The sequence below is a fragment of the Lathyrus oleraceus genome, chromosome 7, assembly GCF_024323335.1.
Source record: "Lathyrus oleraceus cultivar Zhongwan6 chromosome 7, CAAS_Psat_ZW6_1.0, whole genome shotgun sequence".
In the NCBI taxonomy this organism is placed as follows: Eukaryota; Viridiplantae; Streptophyta; class Magnoliopsida; order Fabales; family Fabaceae; genus Lathyrus; species Lathyrus oleraceus.
This window is the reverse complement of record NC_066585.1, coordinates 338,656,423-338,678,229: the sequence shown is the minus strand read 5'-3', so window position 1 is coordinate 338,678,229 and position 21,807 is coordinate 338,656,423. Positions and strand designations below refer to the sequence as shown.

Here is a 21,807-nt window from a genome sequence, read left to right as displayed (position 1 = left end):
TCAACGCATCACAATAATCCATTTATATTACTTTTTAAATGGTTAAAATAAAAGTCAAATATTTTAAATAAATCAATGGTTGTGATTTAATAACAATTTTTTTATTAATATTATTGTACAAATGTGATATTATTATAGACTAAAAATATAAATAATTTAATAGTTTAGTAGTTTAATATTTTTTTTTTAATAAATCATATATGTGGAGATTAGAGATTAATTCTTATTCGTCGATTTAATCTGATGCTAGTTTGTTTGATTGATATGATTCAAATATTAAAGATGATTTTTAAAGATGTAAATATTGACTTTTACAAGGTTTAGGAGAGTTGAGTTTTAAAATAAAAGGAGAGAGAAATGTGTAACATATAGGGGTTAGTGTAACTTAGCACAACAAAATTCATTATGCGCAGCTTGCAGCCACTGAACAACGATTGGGGATTCTACGTCAACAATAAACAAGACTTTCACCGGAGCAATCAACATCAACGTTTTTTCATCCCAAATCACCTTCTCCGATCGCACGCTTCCCTGAATTTCCTTCAATCCATCAAGCTAAACATTCTTCTCTTCTCTGTATGTTCAATCCGTTTTACTTCTTTCGTCTCTATCAATTTCTTATTCTTAGAATTTGAATTTAGAATTTTTGATAGGTTTAACAGATCTAGGGTTTATCATATTACACATCAATCTTCACTTCTATTTATCTGATTCACATCAATCTTCGATTGCTTTTATCTGTTTCACATCAATCTTCAATTGCTTTTATCTGTTAAGTTTAATTGCAGATCTGAATTTTGTTTAATTACCGCTTTACCAGTTCAATTTTCATCCATATAGAGATGACGATTCTTGAGTAATTTAACCACGGCAATGCTTTTAATAATCCCTTTGTTTTTTAAAGGAGAATCCATCACATATATTTATTGGTATTGTTGTTACATATATGATGTAGTTTAAGTTGGCAATCTCTATTAAGTTTTTGACCTAATTTATTGGGATTTAATTAGTCCTAAAACCTAACACGATATCAAAGTTGATTATTGCAATTGTGATCTATGGTTAGCAGTTTGGCTTTTAATAAACTAAGATTATCACTTTAAGAAGCCAAATCAATTATGTTTGCATATTAAAAGCAGGGCAGTTAGTTGACTATAGAAGCCAATTTCAGAAGCTTTGATATTAGATTTTGGGTCTAATTAAATGCCATAAAGCTGATTTTATGATGTTGAATTTGGTACAAAAACCTAATAATATTTGCCAACAAAGTTTGATATTAGGCTTTTAAATAGATATCAATTAATGTTATACTCTATTTGTTGCCTTTTCACACTTTGTCACTCTTAGAGTATGGCAAGTAATCTGCACAATCTGGCACGAAACTAAACCGTTTTAGGGCCTATTTGTTTTGGCTTTTTATTTTTATACTATTATATAATTTTGTGTAAAAAAAATTTACAAAGAATTTTTTTATACAAGTTTCAAATGAAAATTTAGTTTGAATAGTTATTCTTAAAATATTATTTTAGATATTTGATCATTTTATTGAAATTTGAAACTTTTTTTGGATATCAAAATTTCAAAAAATCACTTAATTTTAAAGCTATTTCAAATAGTTTTTCACAAAAATCATTTTTGAAATACAACATTTTGAAAAAATTGTGATTTCGACTATGTTTTGATATTCAATAATATCAAAATTAATCTTTCAATTTAGAAAAAACAAATATAAAAAAAAATTGTAATATTTTGATAACGGTTTTATAAAATCTATTTTTGATGCTTGTTTTTTCATTTCATATTTCTCATATATATGATTTTGTTGAACACTAATTGCTTTTTCTCGAACATGTCTTGTTGCTTTTAATGCAAATTATTTTTTCAACTTCATTGCATTGTTTTTTATTGCACACGCGGAAACCTGAAAAGGTAAGTGGAAAAGAATGCAAGTATTGATAATTACTACAGATGCCCTATAGTCAATATTATGAATTTATTGCAGTGAATAAATTGGAACCATTTAAGAAAAATTGAATGATTTATATTCTGAATTGCCTAAAAATTTGATTACCTGAAGGTGGAATGCAAGTCATTCGATCAACATCAAACGGTTCCAATTTATTAGTCACTATTGTTAAGATGGTGAATTAAATAGTAAGATTGGACGATCTAACGTTCTTGCTCATACTAAGTGAGTCATATCACACATAAAATCGTCTTTTGAGACGAACTTGGTGGGGTTACATGATAGATGGTTATCCCTTGAGATTGTGATTAAGGTCTATTTCAGGTGATTCCAAAAATGGCATTTTCAGGGTCGGGTTCGCACAACCAAATTCCCCTAATGTAGTCTGACCACTGTGGTTCCACTGTTGTCACGTTGCCAGACTTCTTACTCCTCGAATCGCCGTCTATGACGCAGTCAGACTGGAATGGTTCCTGATCTGTTCCTTGTGCAATAAGAATTAAATTTGGTGAAAAATATAAAAATAATTGACATAAGAAGGGTGTATAAGTTCTGAGTAATGTTTTGCTCAATGATATTAAAATACTTAGCAGAGTTCACTCAGCTATAATGGGATTTCTGACACAATCTCTCTATTCTTGGTAGGATCTTGATATTGATAACCTTGACTGATGCAGTGAATGAGTGAACTCTTGACTTCAAGAAATCCAAGTCCATGTATATAGTGGGTGGGAGCCACTGATGAAGAGATCAATGGAGGTGCGTGCACTTCATATTACATAATTTTGTGTTATTTTCTATATGTTTTGATTGGAGTTGTCTTGTTAAGTGGTTCAGGGGGTAGTTGGCACAGTAAGGCCTTTTCAATCCTTTTCATTCATGGCACACTTATTTTTTGTTTTTTACATGGTCGGAAAACTTCAACATGAGATTTGCTTCATGTTAAAAATAAAATAGAATCGAGTAAATAAAGGTTTGCTATCATTTAATTAGGAGTATAATTATTGTAATTATTCATGTCATTATTTGCACTTCATTAAAAACCCTATTGTGTAGTTGAAACACATTTTTCATCATATGATTCTCGTTTTCTCTCATTCACCATTGTATCAGAAGTTTATTAAAAGGAAGCTTTAAACCGTGCTTGCTTGGTTGACCTTCTAGTTTGCCCCTTCTCTACTAATGTATTCCCTTTTTTAGAGAGTAATATTCACGTTACTGTTCAGCGCAGCACGGACTATTTACCCTCTACCAAAAAATTGGATGGTTTCGATTATGAATGTTGGTTTCTGACATTCAATTATGAGTTATTGGTCAAGGGCATCAGGATCATCTCACTAGAAAGGTTGAATTGAAGGTTGAATGACCAAAGTGGAGGAAGATTGATGCTCAATTGTGCAGGGTCATTGAGTCAACACTTCATCCTAACATCAAAACTAATCTTCTATCCTCATCTTACATGCAAATTAATTTAGAATCAGGTGAAGGTACTTTACAATGTCGATATTCAATGTCTCAATGAAGTTTGTCACAGTCTAATGAACATCATTGCTTTAAAGAAGATAGATGATCATATTTGTACTTCATGATTTCAATGATCTCCTCCCCTCTTGCCACAATTTTGTAGCTGAAAAGAAAAGACACTTGGGCAACACATCACCTTCTTCATGCTCCTTTCTTCTTATGGATTGCCTTTCATCACTTTCTTCATGTTGTGTTCCTTTTATGGATTGCCTCGTGAGAACTATGACACTTGTGTTCACATTTTGGGGTTTGCTACCATCCTAGATGTCTTGGGTCGTCCCCAATGTTTTATAAATGCGGCTTGGGTTGATCCATCTGAACTCATCTGACAATACCTCTTCCTCATGCCTCCCAACTTACTATGAACATTTTCTCTAGTGGATTCAAACTCGTCTGACCACATTACTAGTATTATTAACGCTTTTTTCTCCTTTTTTGCTACATCTGGTTACTTGGTAGTCTTAACAAATGGTTTTGAAACAAAATCCCAAGGAATTGACACTGTCCAAATCCTCACTTGTTTGTTTCGTATGTCCTTTATGTACCTGTTTAATTTAATCTTTTTATGTTACCCTAATTGTCGTGACCCACATATAAATTTAAAGAAGATAATTTAATCTTATGATTGTGTTGTTACTTAAACTAATAGCAATGTTACTTTGCTAGATCGAGCTTCAGGACAGATGGTTGGCGTCAAATGTGAGCCAAAGGATCTGAATTATCACTTTGACAAATCAACGTAATGCTCTACCACAAATTCTCCTTTTACTGTACATGGTCAATTAGGTCATTGGGTCGCCTCAAACATCAAAAGCTGTTGTCTGTTCTTTTAAATTTATATGTGGGTCACGACAATTAGGGTAACACACGCGTAGTTAGCTTAGCTTCCCAGCCTAGTGAATGAACATGCTTTGTCCCCTTTTGTTTTAGTTCTCTCCGCTGTTTAGGGTCCATCTTCTTACTTCCATTGATGATCTGTCAAATTGTATATATGAAAAATAATTCTGAGTATTCTCTATTTTTGAGAAATTTTATAAAGAAATTAAAATGTTCTTTCTCACTTTACGCACTAGTAATGTCAGTCAATATTTGTCCTATTAATTTCAATATTTTATGGTGTCTAATGACATTCTTCACCAAATGTCTTGTGTCCATACACCTCAACAAAACATTTTGATGTCGTTTTGTTCCATACTTTGAGTCGCCTCATGACCCTTTCTCTCATTCTTGCGGACCCACCAGAGTTTGTTCCATACTTTGAGATGCCTCTCGACCTTCTGTTTGCAATCACTCATATGGATCCATAACAGCATGTTTCATCCCCTATTGTACCACTTGAACCTCTTACGTCTATCCCATCTAATCCTCCTCACGTGGACCCTTATGCGACATAACCTCTGCATGTACAATGTTGTCGTCAACCACATGCTGTGGATGTTCCTACATATGTTCCTGAAACTGATGCCATTTCAGACTCTCATTCGCCTTTTTAAAGGATCTGACCCTGAATCTACTTATTGCTATTTCAAAAGGTATATATGTCTTACTCCCATTACATCCCGGCATTATATTGTTGAGTTATCACCACGTCTCTCCTTTGTATTATGCTTGTGTATTTTTTTTTTTTGTCTTTTGTTTCTATTTCTAAATCTTTAGTTGAAGCTTTTTCCCATCTAGAGTGGAGACAAGTAATGATTGGCAAGATGTGTGCTCAATTATGGTATTTAGTAACTGGTTCTTCTGCCCCTGGAAAGTCTTCAGTGGGATGTCGTTAGCTTTATGAGATGAAGGTTGGTTCTTGAGGTAAGATTGATCGTTTTAAAACTCATTTATTGGCAAAGAAGTATAGTTAAATCTTTGGCCTTGATTGAAGTGACACTTTTTCACTTGTGAAGTGTCTTTAGCAAAGGAGTGAAGTGATCTTTGGGCTGTTAGACTCTTACTCTCAATTGCAGCTATCTGACACTGGCCTTTGTACCAACTTGACATGAAAAATGTTGTTCTTGTATGGTGTGACCTTGAAGAGGAAGTGTATATTTAGAAAACACGGGGGTTTGTTTTTTCGGGAGTGTTATACCATTGTCTATGGACTTCACACATCTTAATATCATCTGAGACAGCTTCATTAAGCTTGGTTTGACATATTCATCACAGTAGTGCAACAATTTGGCTAGATTTTAAGCAAAACAGATCATTCTGCGTTTTAGCGCCACTCAGTTCAAGGTTGCACTTTACCTTGTTTTTATGTAGATGATATTGTCATAACTAGTAGTGATCAACATAGCTTACTCCACTTGAAACAATATTTGTCCCATCACTTTCACACTAAAAACTTTAGCAAGCTCCTTTACTTCTTGGGTATTTCAGTAGCTCAATCCAAAGATGGTTTGTAATTTCACCAAGGAAATATGTTATGGATATTCTTGAAGAGACAAATTTGTTAGAAAGTCAAACTGATTGATACTTTTATGTATCCAAATGTCATATTTCTACCTAATAAGAGGGAGACATTATCATATTCGAGGAGATAAAGAAGATTGGTTGGCAAATTAAACTACCTCCCAGTAACTTGCTTAAACATTTCATTTGTAGTCAGAGTAGTAAGTCAATTCTTAAGTTCTCTTTACAAGAACACTTGGATGTTGTGATACTGAAATACATTAAAGATGTCCCAAGAAAAGGTCTAATTTATGACAAAAAATGACATATTCAGACAGTTGGTTATTTAGATGTCAATTGGCTAGGCTCATTAATCGATAGGTGATCCACTTCAGGGTTCAGGGTATTATGTACTTGTTGCAGAAAACTTAATATCCTTGAAAATTGACCACACCACAAAATGGTAAATCATAGTAAGACCACCTTTGTCCTACCCCGCCCCCTAACGAAGTAATCATTTGAAAAGGGATATAAGATCTTTAGGTAAGACATACGTCCAACCAATCAATCTAAAATTCCGGTCCAACCAATCCATCTAAAAATTCGATATCATAGTTTTCCAACAACACTACAAGATATTCAATCCAACGGCCACAAATGTGAAGAATGCATGAATACGTTAAATTTTGACTGTCGTAGTTGAAACACACTTCTAACCACATGCGTCGTTTGTCTTCTTTCATTCAACACTTCTCCACCCATCCACCGTTTGGCTTTTTGGTATTATTGTAGAATCTTTGAGGTATATGTTGGAGGAGTTTTTCACTAGGGAGCATTGAACATTGTGAGACTTCTTTTCTAGAGCAATATCTTTGTGAGAGACAAACCACATATTCACCCAAAACCTTAAGGTGATAGGTGTGTGGGTTCTCTCACTTATAAATGCTCAAGTTTCCACATTACCAACCAATGTGGGACTATTTATCCACACTACTCACACTTGATACATTCTCAACATGATAGACCAGTATCAGTTTAATCAACAAGACTTGCACTTAATTTTTATTGACTTAGAGAAGATGTATGATAGAGTATATATAGAGATTTTTTGAAAAACTCTAGAGAAGAAAGGGGTTAGGATTCCATATATTCGAGCTATTCAAAATATGTATGAAGGGGTATTGACTAGTGCGCGGACACGGCGTGGTGAGACAAGATATACTCCGAACACGTCCAAGATTGTAGTGCTAACGATTTTTCCATTACAATAGATTTGCATCAAGGTTCAACCTTATGCTCCTACCTTTTTACTTTAATTTTGGATGTACTTAGAACACGTCCAAGAGTTGGCGATGAGATGCATGTTTTTTTGTAGATGATATAGTCCTATTTGGAGAGTCGAAGGAGGATTTAAGGGAGAGGTTGGAGACTTGAGACGAATTTTAGAAACGCATGACTTTCACCTAAGTAGAAGTAAGATAGAGTATATGGAACGTAAGTTCACCAAAAGAAGAAGCGTTTTTAACCCAGAGGTAAAAGTTAGAAACCACATCATGTCACAAGTCACGCGGTTTAAATATCTTGGGCCCGTAATACAAAACAATGGAAAAATAGTAGGAGATGTTATCGGTCGAGTTCAAGCGGGGTGGTTGAAATAGAGGAGGGTTTCATGGATTTTATGTGACACAAAGGTATCACTTAAGCTGAAGGGAAAATTTATCGGACTGCGGTGAAATTCTCGATTTTGTACAGGACAAAATGTTGGACGGTTAAGAATTAACACGAGAATAAAGTGTACAGAGATGAGGATGTTGCGTTGGATGTGTGTTAACATTAGACTTAATAAGATTAAAAATGAAAATATTCAAGAGTGTTGGAGTAACACCTATAATAGAAAGGATAGTGAAAAACAGACTGAGGTGGTTGGACATATAGAAAGAAGACCCATAAATTTTATGGTAAGAAAAGTATATTAGATGGAGAGGAGTCAAACAGTTAGAGTTAGAGAAAGACCTAAAAAAACTATAAGAGAAGTTATTAAGAACGATCTTTTATTAAGAACGATCTTGAGGTCAATGATTTGGATAGAAACATGGTTTTAGATATAATATTATGGCAGAAGTCGATTCATGTAGCCGATCCCATTTAGTAGAATAAGATTTGGTTGAGATTGTTGTGTTGTTCAACATGATTAAATTTTTAATAGTTTATATAGTTGTTCGAAGTTGTTGTGGTAGGTAATACTGTCTAAATTGATACAGGATTTCTATTTTGAACCTGGGACTTTTTTATGTTTTGGTTGGGGGATTACCGGCCTCCTTTTAATATTGGTGATTTTCTTCTCCACCCATCTACATAGATTTACGGAATATTAAAATATTGATGTTGGCTTTTTTGTACAACTACTGTAAAACATGATTAAGTTTTTTATAGTTTATATAGCTGTTAGTTGTTGTGGTAATACTGTCTAAATTGATATTGGATTTCTATTTTGAACCGGGATTTTTTTTCTGTTTTTGGTTGGGGGTGTTATGATTAACTGTCTCCTTTTTCATATGGGTGGTTTTCGATGTCCCTTTTTCGTTGAAATATATTTGTCTCCCCTATGTTTTATGTCTGGAAATTTAGAGATGTGTATAATAACTCAATTGTTCTGAGATATTTGTTGCTTCCCCTGAGGTTACAGAGATTGATTTGGAATCTCCCAAAATACTCCTTCTGCCTGAACAGTTCCGTATGTTATCATTTCTTTGTAATGAAGATCCATGGTTGACATTGTATATTATGAATCTAGGGTGTGTATATGCATTTCATTCTCGGTCAATTTCTTGATGGCATATATCTTCCCTTTCTACCGAGAATACATTGTTGATAGAAACATATTTTCATTATCTGCAATGTATGAAACTACTTTTAATTACACTATTTCTTGCTGCAATAGTCTTGTCATTGTCTCAAAAGGATGAAAGTCATGAGTGTGTTAAATAATTCATGTTTTTCAAAGTTATTCTCCCTAAAATCATTAGTCTATTAAGGTCCATGACACTGTCCCTTGTACTGTTGGATATATACTAATGCGGCATGTGTTTATTGTCATGAATGTCCTTGTTTATGTGAAAAGAAACCTGACATTCTCTTGGGCTTTGTTTGAGTTAGAAGGGAAGGCGGGAGGGATGGGCTTTGGAGGGGGAAGGAGGGACGAAAATGGAGTGAAGCCGTCCTGATTTGGGAAAGTTATTTTGGAGGAGAGTGGAAGAGAAAGGTTATGAGTACTATTGTGTTTATTATGATGAGTATTATACAGAGACCGGTAGGGAAAGGATTTAGAGATGTTTTTGAAACCTAAATTACTCCCCCAATTGATCTTTTCAGTTCCTCCAAATTGGTGGATTTGAAGGATACTAACTGATAAAAGGTAGGGAGTGATACTCCTTTCCTCCTACCTTTCACCTCATAATCCTTCCCCCTCTTTCCTTCCTAAATCCCAACAAAATTGTACGGCTTATAGTTTATTTTCCCTCTAAAATATGGGATGTTGGAAGATAATTATTTTGAGAAAGCCTTTTGGCCTGTTTATTTCTGGCCAGTCTTCCACAATCTCATGGAGTTGTACCAGTGGCTAGAAAAAGTCATCACAAAGGGTGGATATGTATTTCACATTTGTTTTTGGTAATGGCAATTATAGTTGATTAAAATGCTACATCCTTTTCCATGGATAAATTCATTTTTCAGGAGTATCCTCCAAAGAGGGAATCATCCTCATCCCAAATGAACCGGCAATATGAGACTGAATGCACTCCATCAAAGCACATTAATGACAAACTTGCTGAGATTGAAGGTTAGTTTGACCTATGTTTAAGAAGTATTGCTTTTTCTTCTAGTTATTAGATGACAGTCGTCATTACGTGATTTTTATTAGTAAATTCAGATGAAAGCATTGAAATAATGAGTAAAAGTCATGCCAAAGTGTGAAGAATTGAGCAAAAACTACCAAGAGTGGAAAATATGGGACTTGGAAAATTTTTGAAGAAGAAATGACTGCCAATTTAGTTCTTGAAGTATTAAATAGTCCATGATGTTCTCCCCAAGTAAATCACGTTAATCCCTCTACCAGTGTGATTTGTGTTACAGCCTTTAAGTGCAATGTTGTTTATCCCTCTCTCCTACGTGAAATCAAGACAGACCCTCTCTTCCTACATGTCTGTTATCTAGTTCCCAAACTTAAAAAACATCAAATTTGTTCCTTATCAGATGCTCTCTTTCTACATTTTCTTAACCATATAACATCTCTAACATTAGATAGGAAACAATTCATTACAAACGATAGGATAAATCTGATGTGGGAATCTCCACACCCATGTTTTAGAACCTGCTTGCATGGATTCAATGCAGCACAGCTACAGAGTCTCGACTACAAACTGAAGAGTGATATTTGAAGTGCTGTTCGGCGCCAAGGAGCAATTGAGCAGGACTTGAGGGTGGATTGTAACCACGCAAGTCGAAGCTGATCTTGTTCCCAAGCTTCAAATTCAGATGAGATGTGATCGTTGTTCACTTTTCAGTTTGAATTTCACTGGAATGTGAGGATTTAGAATAAAATGATGAAGTTTGTGAGCTTTGATCACATGATCCACCTATTAACACCATAACAGGTAGTTTTCTGAATCAAGTTTCTCAGAAATTGCAGAAAAGGCATAATTCTGTTTTGTAGAAGATGAGTTTATGCGCTGAAGAGGAGATGGAGTGCCTGAGGCCTCAGGACCTTGGGGTGTGTCTACTTATACCATGTTCGAAAATTACTCTTCATTAATTTGTGCAGAGAAATCTTAACTCTGATTTATGTTTTTAGTACAATGAGTGTGGGTTCTATTTATAGGCTCACGGGCTAACTAGTTTTGTTAGGCAGTTCCTAGAATCTAGGGACTACTTCCTTGATTCTTAGGAACAGTTGAAGTTAGTTATGATAGGAAAATCTACTGAGCAGTTACTGCACAGTGGTTACAGTAGGGTATACAATTACATGGGGACCTTCTAAGCTATTTTGGCACCTAGGAGCAATTTAACAAGATTTGAGGGTCCCTTTTTGTTCGAACTTGATAACGAGTCACTCTCCAAAATGAACCCAGCTATTGCCTAAGCTGAGGGAAATCTTTTCTTTTATGAGGTTCCAAGTCTCCCTTCTATTTGGATCCACTCTCTTTTATCTTGAAATGAACTAGATATGTGGTTCATAGGAAAGGAAATGATGGGTATATTCAAGTTCTCTATCGACATAGAGCCAAACACTCTGGCATGCTCTTTTCCACTTCCAGTGCAGCCCACAAACAAACCTGAATTGGAACCACATCTAATTTTGTTCTTTTCTAGAATGGAGTTTTCATCTTTTTAAGTATAGTCTTCCTGAGTAAAAACAAAGGGTTTTTTGTTCTCCAAATGGCGTTCTGTCAAACCTCTACTATCCCAGCTGATGGTTTTCATTGTTTTTGGCAGTAGATTTTGGTTCATCTTTTTCTGGACCATCCCCCTTTTATCTTCTAGATGTTCCTGAGAGATGAGCATATCAACAAACCTTTCTTATTTAAAGAGTCCTGTCTTTATATGGATAGGGCTTAGCTTGTAGCCTTTCTCTTTGGGCTTTGGCACGACCACTTCATTCCTTCCCACCAGCAGTTTCTTCTGTCTTGTTCCAACAATTTGACTCCTACTACAAGAGCTGGATTTGCCACCTTTTTTCCCGGCTCACTTGAGAACTTAGGTAGCAGTGAACGAAGCATGTAGTCAAAGTCCAAAAGGGTCCTCCTTTACCCCCAATATGCTTAAAACTATCTTGATCAACTTCTTGGCTACACGAGCATTGTCACTCTTTTCGAAGGTTGTCCTATATTAATAGCTGCCTTGATCCTTAAGAATCTCCCAATACTGTTGCTGTCTTTTTTATTTGCTTCTTCGAACACCCGCAATGATATCTTCAAGCTTTTTTGTGATGGGATTCATGTGATTATTTCAGACAAAGCTTCAAGGCGGGTCTTACACCTTGGGCTAGCACGAGACTATCCATTTCCATTTTTTCTTATACCCCCCTCTCTTACAAAAGCAGCTTCGACTCTGCTTCAACTCTGCATTTTTTAATCAGATCCTCCTCTCTTCTTCATACACGGTTTCCTGCTGGCATGTATTTCTGTTTATTTTACAATTTCTGGTTCAATGGGAATGATTTGAAAGGCAATGATCAAATTTCTATACTTCACAAGTAATGTGATAGTCAATTTCATAAACATTCATACCAATTACAACAGTTCAGAAATTTGAATACAAACAAATTTGTTTTTCATCATGCCCAGATAAAACAAGCTCAATCTGAACATAGCAAAAACAATATTATGTTCAAACAGAGGACTTCTCTCGGTTGGCATAACATGAAACCCTATAGCCAAAATTTACAACAATTACATACAGCCTAGCTCAACGTACACCAAAATTCACATTTATATTACAAGCTACAGCAGTCGCTTCATCTCTGCAAGATGTTTTCAATTTACAAGTCTCACTAGAAGAAGATATTGGGTATTTTTTGGTTTTCATGTAAGAGCTTACACATCTCCTACATTCAAATTTGGAAGGCGCAGAACTACCAATTCCCGCACATCTCGTATGCTGCCAGACACCACAAGTATCACATGCTAACATTTTTTCTCCATCATCATCCTTAGCACCACAAGTGCAATCAACCTTCCACTCTTCTGTTCCTCGTTCCTTTCGGAATCGGCTTAGGCCATGTTTTGTAGGACATTTTCCTAGAATTCGAACACTTGTATTTGCTCCAAAAAGGAATTTCAGGGTATATAAATTGCTGATTTTACCATATCCTAGAAGTTCCTCGGCTTGAAACCTCTTGTACATTGCATATACCTCTTGAAAAGCACTAGTGACTTCATTTTTTAGGTCATCAACAGTAGCATCTATAGGCAACACAATTAGTTCTGGGGGTGGTGATGGTTGGTCCTCTTTAGGATGGTCAGAAAGCTCCACGTGACACCAAAGCTTAATATCAGTAGGCGTTTCTGTGATCACATGATCAGCTTCATAATTCTTCATAAACTGCTTACAGTCGAGAAGCGTTCTGGCTGAATCAGCAATCGTTTTCCTCATAATCTTTGGTCTGTAGCTGAACTTTTTTTCAGGGTGAATAATTGTATTAAATAAGAATGTCAAATCAGATATCACTTGCTCTTTTGAAGGATAGCTTGAATTTGAGGTAAATCCATTAGTAAAAGGTCCTAACCTGTCAAGGTTGAAACAAATATTAGTTGGCTTATAAGTAGAAACATTTGAAAAAAAAAAAAGCACATCATAACTATTACCTGAATTCAACAGCACTAGATGTCGGATTGCAACGCGAACAAACCACCATTCCATTTGCAGCCAATTTCCCTGGCAAGTGCTTAAGACTATAGTCTACCAGCTCAGAGGATCTAACCCGCATACTTACGGCCCCCTTAAGAGTTCGTCTTGTAGCCCATTTGGCCTTGTTACATGCACTTGATGCAAGCAATACCTTGATCAAAGCTTGTTGCACTTCTTCAACCTCATTTCTTGTCCATGAAACTAGTATATTAATGGGACTGGTGAATTCATGTTGTGAAGGCTTTCTATTAACCAATTTCAACAAAAAGGAGAAGAGATCTTTAATCGTTAGAAGTTCAGTTTCTGCCAAAGACTGGTAAAGAGAAATAACAGTATGCACACGGTTTCGGGGTCCTCGACCTTGGAATGAAAATGAGGACAAGGGCAGGTTGGACAGCGTATCAACTGCCTTCTTGTATGCTTCTTTGGTAAGACCATAGCAGCCAGTTCCAAATTCATAACCCCAATTGCCATACCATGAATGCCCATTGGTGATTGCATGAAGCAAACGATAATCCAGACCAAATTTCTTGGACAAGTCCATCACAGTAACCTTCCTAGAAATTATTACAACAACCAAACATAAAGCAAAATATAAGTTCAAATTTCAAACCGTTGATCCTAGAAAATTATTTAGCATGATTCATAACAAAGGAAAACAACACTCAAACATAAAGCAAAATATAAGTCGAAGGACTCAAATTTCAAACCTAACAGAAATTGCAGCACAGAGCCTATCCCAGAAACCTATTAAATCAGAACCCGAGAGATGCATTGAGCCACCTTCTCTTCCATTAAGAGTAAGTAAGTGACCATAACCATTAGAATGCACAACTCCATGCAGAAGATGTGTGTTATCTTCAATTTGAAGATACAACCAATCCTCCAAATCATCAACACAGATGTCAAGATTACATGTCTTACACCTGCAAAGATGTCAAATTACAGTTTCAATTCTTCTAGGTTTAATCCAAATCAAGAGTGAAGATTAGGACAAAAAAACTTGCAATTGTTACCTTGCTTCAGATAATTGGAGAAGATCTCCACATTTTGAACAAGGTCTTTGGTATGCTTCAACAGCATCACTACCAGACCTTATTATGAAATGAAATCGCTTTCGACATACAGGATGACCACTCCATCCTTTGTTATTAGCCAACAAAAAAATTCATAAGTATCAGAGTTCAACTTTATCCCTAATTCCATATCCACCAACCACATCACATGATCCCACAGCAACATCATGATGATGATAATAATAATATAATAAAGTTTACTAAAATTTATAAAATATTTCTACAATAATAATATAATAAAGTTTATTAAAATTATAAAATATTTCTACTGTCAAGGACCTTATCTTTAGCTTTTGTGTAATAATAACAGTACAGCTTTTTATCTTTACCATTTTGTAATATTAATAATAATATTGATAATATAAAAAATATATATATAAATAAAAGCTGAAAAAAACATATATCCGGTGGAGCCCAGTGGGTAGACTAATACTATAATATAAAACATTAAAAAAATAATAATTAAGTAAATGTGAAACATGGTAGAATTCGGATTCTGACTCGACTGTTCGACTCACCAACAACTCGGCACTGGTCACAATAAACAGTACTACGAGAACAAGTAACATCCTCTTCAACAATGTCAAGAGTAACCATAGCAGACGAAAGATCAGAGCCATCAACAACTTCCCCAACACGGAACAAGATCTGCCACGTCATCAGGGAGGGAAAAAGAGAGGGAGGAAAAGCGACACGAGCGTGATCAGCAAGAAAACGATGAACACGGTTACGAAAAGGTAAAGCATCGGAGAAGTCGCCGGCGAAAGGGAAAGTGAGAAAATCATAAAGATCGGCAGTGACTCTTGTTTTCATCCTCTTTGTTGGCCTCTCGTTGAAAACCATGGTAAGGAGAATAAGTTAAAGGGATAAAACGACGACGCTGAATAGATAGATAGGTTTGGAGAAAAAAATGAGAGATCTAAGAGATGAGTGAGTGAGTGAGTGTATAAAGGGATTTGAAGATGTAACGGTTGATGTAGTGGCGGCGGTGGGTGGAGAGTAAGAACGAGGGTAGTGACTAGGGTTTGAGTGTTTTTGTTTTGTATATATCCGGTTTTTTTGTAATTTGACATAAACCCCTTTCTTATTTCTTAGTACTGGTTCTCTTTCTCTTTCTCAATCTTTCGCAACCGCCCTTTCATTTTCTTACATTATTATTATTATTATTATTATTATTATTTCGTCACCCGTTTATATTCCTTTATACATAAAAGTCAAATTTGTTTTAATATTAGTGTATTTCAATTAATCATTATTATTATTATTATTATTATTATTATTATTATTATTATTAATTAAATGGAAAGTTTAACAAAATAATCTTAAAATATTATTTATTTAAAACCAAAATAGATAACTATTCAAAGTGTTCCTGTTATATATTTTTGTTATTAGTTTTTACTTTAAAAGTTTTCTACTTGTATTTTTAAAATAAATTTCCTAATATAATTAATAATAATTCAATGGAAAGCTTAACAAATAGTCGTAACATATTATATTTACTTAAAACCAAAATAGATAACTATTCAAAGTGTTTGGCTGTTATTTATTTATTTATTTATTTTGTTGCTTATTTATTTATTTAGTTATTTGACTTGTATTTATAAAATATATTTTTTAATAAAATTAAACAGTTTTTTTTAAAAACTTAGGCATAAAATTTTCAATAATAATGATAATATTATTATTCAACTAATAACTTTTATAAATATTAATTAAAAAAATTGTATAAAAAATGAATGTTTCTTTATTTTTAAATACAATAATAATTAAAAAAATAATTTTTCTATTTGATGAAATTCTTTAAATTGAAAACTTTATATAAACATTTTACAGTCCAGATTATTTGAACACTTCAAATATAATATTTTCACTATATAATAGTGATAAATACAAAAATATTTAATAATAATAATTTACAAAAATATTTAATAATAATATTTCTAGAAAAATATTTAGTAATAATAGTTTTATAAAATATTATAATCTCTTTCTTTATAAAATATTGCATAATGGTAGCTCTAAAGTTAATTAATTTTACAATTAACTTTGGTCAAACATTATATTTTATAAATATTATTAAAATTTCAATTATTTTTTAAAATATTTAAATTTATTATTAATTTATAATAATAAAATGGAAAGTGTTAACAAAATATTCTTAAAATGTTATTTATTTAAAATCAAAATAATGACTTTTCAAAGTGTTTGACTGTTATATATTTATGTATTTATTTCATACTTTAAAAATATTTTACTTGCATTTTTAAAATATAATTATATAAATAAACAGTTTTTAAAAAACTTAGTCATGACATTATCAATAATAATAATAATAATATTAATAATAATAATAATAATAATAATAATAATAATAATAATAATAATAATAATAATAATAATAATAATAATAATAATAATATAAATTAATAAATTTTATAAAAAAACATTGGTGTTGGATGGTTAGACTATAACTTCAAAAATTTATTATTATAAACTTGTATAAAAATTGAATGATTTTTTTTTAATTCTAACATTTTATTAAATTCTTTAAATTAGAATTTTACTAAAATATCTTTATAGTCCAAATTATTTGAATCACTTCAAATATAATATTTTTTACTTTATATTTATAAGGGTTTAATTGAAATACATTGACAGTGTAAAAGAATTTTACACTGTCAATTAATCATAGTCGTTGGATGTTGAAACAAGTTTGACTTTTATTTTAAAAATCTATAAAGTAATGCAAACGGGTGATGGTGATAAATCGATTGTGTAAAGCTTTTTACACTGACCGTGCATAGTAATTAATTTCTATTTATAACAGCGATAAGTACAAAAATATTTGATTTTTTTACAAAAATAACCCACTTTTTTAAGGAAATTCCCAAAATACCCTTGGTTTCAAAAAAAATCTCAAACTACCCCACTTTTAGGAGGAGTCGCCAATTGAATTGGAGACTCCTCTTAAAACTTGAATGGAGGCGCCAATTGGATTGGCTAGGGCAGGTGCCCTAGCCAATCCAATTGGCGCCCTTGTGTAGGTTTTAAGAGGAGTCGCCAATTCAATTGGAGACTCCTCCTAAAATGCAATTTTTGTGTTATAAATAGATGCGTTGTGTGAGTAATTGTTCCACATCTCATATAATCATTTGGCAATCATGTTTGGTGTTCGTCGCCGATACGGAAAGGTGATTTATGCGAGAACCTCAAATGCTGATGTTGTTTTGGAACATTACTATGTTGGATCAACTGAAGAGGGAGCTAGTTCGTTGATTAGATGGGAAAATACCAGAAGGGAAAAAATCAGAAGTATTGAGAGACTTGATAGTATCTTTGGTTGGGTGCGAATGAAGACTGAAAAGGATGCTAGGGAAATGATGTTTGGTCGAGACGACATCAATTTGATTGTTGTAATCAGTTAGAAATATATATGTTTTCAGATGTTTTGTACTGATGTTTGTTGTGAACCTCGTTGTAACAAAAACTTAACGATATATAATGATTGAAGGTTACAGAAATACTGTTGGTGTAAGCCCTAGAGGCCAATACTTTTGGTACTTGTATCGAATTATTTATTAATAAAAAGGCTTTTTCTTTATTATGGTTGATTAATAAAGTCCCTGGAATAGATAGTCTGTTTAATGTATTAAGTGTGACTTAATCATGAGAGCACATTAAACATAAGGACACTATTCTTAAAGTATTCGTAGTCAAGCTTTAGTGTGAAGTGGGATAACATTAAAGCATTAAGACTATTATGTTTGTAGACTGATGATCACATCTCATGGATCATGGATAAAGAGTTATCAAGTCTTAAACATAGGTATGAATATTAAGAGTAATATTTATACCGGATTGACCCGCTATGAGAATACTATATAGAAAGTTATGCAAAGTGTCATAAGTTATTCTCATGGTGATAATAGTGTATACCACTCTTCGACCTGAAACCATTATGGATCCTAGATGTAGAGTCGAGTGTTTTATTGCTGATCCAACGTTGTCCGTAACTGGATAACCATAAAGACAGTTGATGGGTACTCTGTAACACCCCAATTAAAATAAGATAATTATTTAATTTAAATTAATATTTTTTTATTAATTTAATTGAATAATTGGAATTTGGGATTATTATTACTATTATTTTGGAATAATAATTATTGGGATAATTATTTATTGGAAAATATATATAAGTTGGAATTAAGGAAAAAGTCCCATTTTGGAGTAAAAAGGTTTTTACGTGAAAAACAGAGAAGCGATCGTGAAAGAGGAAAAGGGCAAAGGCAGAGCAAGAGGAAGAAGGTTGGAGAAGAGAAGAGCTTGAAGCTTGAGATTTGCCGGATTAACTCAGGTAAGGGGGGTTTATCATCGGTTAAAGGGTATTATATGATAATATGTACTGGGTAGTGATAACCATTGTTTTATCTCTGATTGGATTGTTGTATGATGAAATTGTGAGCCAGTGGATGAATGAAATTAGATGATAATTGAAAGGAATTCGTAGAAATTTAACATCTATGCACATAACAGCCAAATGACGTTCGCCATTATGCCTTCGGCGTTCGCCGTTTGGGTTTTTTTTTCAGAATAAGAGCGTTTAACGCTAATGGCGTTCGCCATTAGCCTAATGGCGTTCGCCATATCAGTTTGACAGACAGTTTTTCCAGAATGAGAGCGTGTAACGCTAATGGCGTTCGCCATTAGCCTAATGGCGTTCGCCATATCAGTTTGAAGGGCAGATTTCGCGTTTTAAACTCTCAGATGTGATATCGTGGTAATGTTGTTGTTGTTTTGTTGGGTCTTGAGTAGTATAGGCATTAGTAGAGTGTGCTAATACTGTTTTTGATTATGTGGCATGATATGATATGCTTATGTGATAATATACTGATGATGTGTGATGGTATGCATGATGCTGTGAATGTATCAGTTATGTGTGCACTTGTGAATAGACTGTTTTATGGCTTAGAGTGTGAGCATATGTCTATTCTTGAATTGTTGTTGATGATGTAGCATGGCTAGGTGATTAGCATGCATATTGTGGCCTTTATGGTGGTAGCTAATTCCCATTGTGAGGAATTAGTGAGTTAGTCATTATGGATTGTTGTCGATGTTTGCATGCTAGGTGAATTAGCGTGCATAGCATAGCCCTTGAGAGGTGGTAGCTAATTCCCGTGGTGAGGAATTAGTGAGTGAGTCACTAGGTCTCAAATGAGTGGGACTAGTTGGACTTGGTAGCCGTGCCTGGATTTGGACGGTGAGGTGAACTATATGTTCACAAATAGTCGGTACCGCATGCATGGAGTCTCATTGCATAATATGTGTATGGCGTATAATATGAATGGATGTATTCCAATATTATACGTGTGTTTGTGTTGATATTGAGCATGAATATGAGTTGTATTGGTATTGAATATGATGTTTGAATTGATACTGCCGTTATTGAGTGTGTAGTCTGGTTAGAGTGATTTGATGCGTTAGTTACTTAGCATTACATAATGTTGTATAATGCTTATTATATTGATTGAGGAACTCACCCTTACACCTATTTTTCAGGTAACGAGCAGTGAGTTGAATAGGAGCTAGTGCTTGGAGTCTAGTGTAGTCTCCTAGTGGGTCATGCTCTGATAGATGTAACATCGGGAAGGGATGTTTGAATATTTTATTGATTGGTTGTGAACCATTTTGCATGTAATATGTTACATGATGTGAATAATTGAATTGATTTTATCCGCTGCGTATTATGCAGATACTTTATAATTTGGATTAAATAAATGAGCATGACAGGATATTCTGATGATGGTTGTGAAATGATTGTGTGACACCCTTCGGGGCATAATTACTCTGATTGATATGTTGCTATTTTAATTGAAATATTTGGGGTATTTTAGAAGGGTGTTACATTAGTGGTATCAGAGCCTGGTCGGTCGTGTCGAGTCGTAATTATTTTGTTTCCCCTGTACGGGATAGGTGTTGTGTAACCCTATCAGTACTTATTGTTTCACCTTGTTAGGTTCTCAGAATAGAGATGGCTGGAAGAAGTAGAGACGATGCTGTGATTGCTGAGGCTCTGGGTATGCTAGCTGGAGTACTTGGGGGAAATCCGAATGTTGTGGGAATGGGAGCTGCTCGTCAACTGAGTGAGTTCCAGAAGAACAATCCTCCAATGTTCAAGGGAGCATACGATCCAGATGGTGCTCAGAAGTGGTTGAAGGAGATCGAGAGGATCTTCCGAGTGACTGAGTGTGCCGATAACCAGAAGGTCGGGCTCGGTACGCATATGCTGACAGAGGAAGCAGATGATTGGTGGGTTGCTACCCGCACTGAGTTGGAAGCTGCCGGAAGTGCTGAGGTCACTTGGGCGGTGTTCAGAGAGAGATTTCTGAGGAAGTACCTTCCAGAGGAGGTCAGAGGAAGGAGAGAGAAAGAGTTCGTAGAATTGAAGCAGGGCAATCGGTCTGTTACTGAGTATGCTGCTAAGTTCACAGAGCTGTCGAAGTATTACATTCCCTATGATGAGGCTACTGGAGAATTTTCAAAATGCGTGAGGTTTGAGAACGGGTTACGTCCCGAGATCAAGCAGGCTATTGGGTATCAGCGGATTAGAGTGTTTTCTAATTTGGTCGACTGTTGCAGAATGTTTGAACGGGATACCAAGGCCAGAGCGGAAAGCTATCAGCAGAGGGTTGATAGGAAAGGCAAGAATCAGAATGATCGTGGGAAACCGTATGCAGCTGGCAAAGGTTTCCAGAGACAGAGTGGGATGAGGAGACCTAGTGGGGGAGACTCCAGTGTCCCTACCAAATGTTATAGATGTGGTCAGGCTGGACATCGTTTCTATGAGTGTACCAGTGCTGAGAAGAAGTGTTTCAAGTGTGGAAAAGGTGGTCACTTGGCGGCAGAGTGCCGGTTGAAGACTGCGACTTGTTTCAACTGTGGAGAGGTGGGTCATATCAGTCCACGGTGTCCTAAGCCGAAGAAAGAGAATCAGTCGGAAGGCAAGGTCTTTGCTTTATCGGGTTCTGAGACTTCTGCAGATGATCGTTTGACCCGAGGTACGTGTTATATTAATGGCTTTTCTTTCGTAGCTATTATTGACACTGGTGAGACCCATTCCTTTATATCTTTGGATTGTGCTGTGCAACTTAAATTAGAGATATCTGAATGCATGGAAGTATGGTGATTGATACTCCTGCAAAGGGTTCAGTGACTACTACTTCAGTTTGTTTAAATTGTCCTTTGAGTATTTTTGGTAGAGACTTTGGATTGGACCTAGTGTGTCTTCCACTAGTGCAAATTGATGTTATCCTGGGTATGAACTGGTTGGTGTCTAACCGAGTTTATATCAACTGTTTTGATAAGACTGTGAGCTTTCCTGAGATTGAGGAAGGAAAGAGTTTGTTTCTATCAGCTAGGCAGGTGAACGAGGAAGTAGCAGATGGGGCAGAGTTGTTT

The 21,807-nt window shown here is 34.7% G+C and overlaps 1 protein-coding gene and 1 long non-coding RNA gene across 9 annotated transcripts; one reads left to right on the top strand and one right to left on the bottom strand.

The window, feature by feature from the left end:
• Positions 1-312: 312 nt before the first annotated feature.
• On the top strand, positions 313-20,149 carry LOC127107874 (uncharacterized). 8 transcript variants are annotated; one of them, XR_007795858.1, is made up of 5 exons: positions 313-576; positions 2,612-2,725; positions 4,157-5,022; positions 9,602-9,707; positions 14,898-15,042. It is a non-coding gene; the product is annotated as an uncharacterized LOC127107874 (long non-coding RNA). The 8 variants fall into 8 exon arrangements; XR_007795853.1 differs by lacking the exon at positions 14,898-15,042 and adding an exon at positions 9,798-10,742; XR_007795857.1 differs by lacking the exon at positions 14,898-15,042 and adding an exon at positions 9,789-10,742.
• LOC127107873 (PHD finger protein At1g33420) lies at positions 12,084-15,476 on the bottom strand. Its single transcript, XM_051045213.1, has 5 exons — positions 14,868-15,476; positions 14,290-14,416; positions 13,984-14,199; positions 13,231-13,830; positions 12,084-13,151 (listed from the first exon to the last, which is right to left on the bottom strand). The coding sequence occupies exons 1-5, from the start codon at positions 15,190-15,192 to the stop codon at positions 12,332-12,334; spliced, it is 2,088 nt and encodes a 695-aa protein (XP_050901170.1). The 5' UTR covers positions 15,193-15,476; the 3' UTR covers positions 12,084-12,331.
• Positions 20,150-21,807: the final 1,658 nt, after the last annotated feature.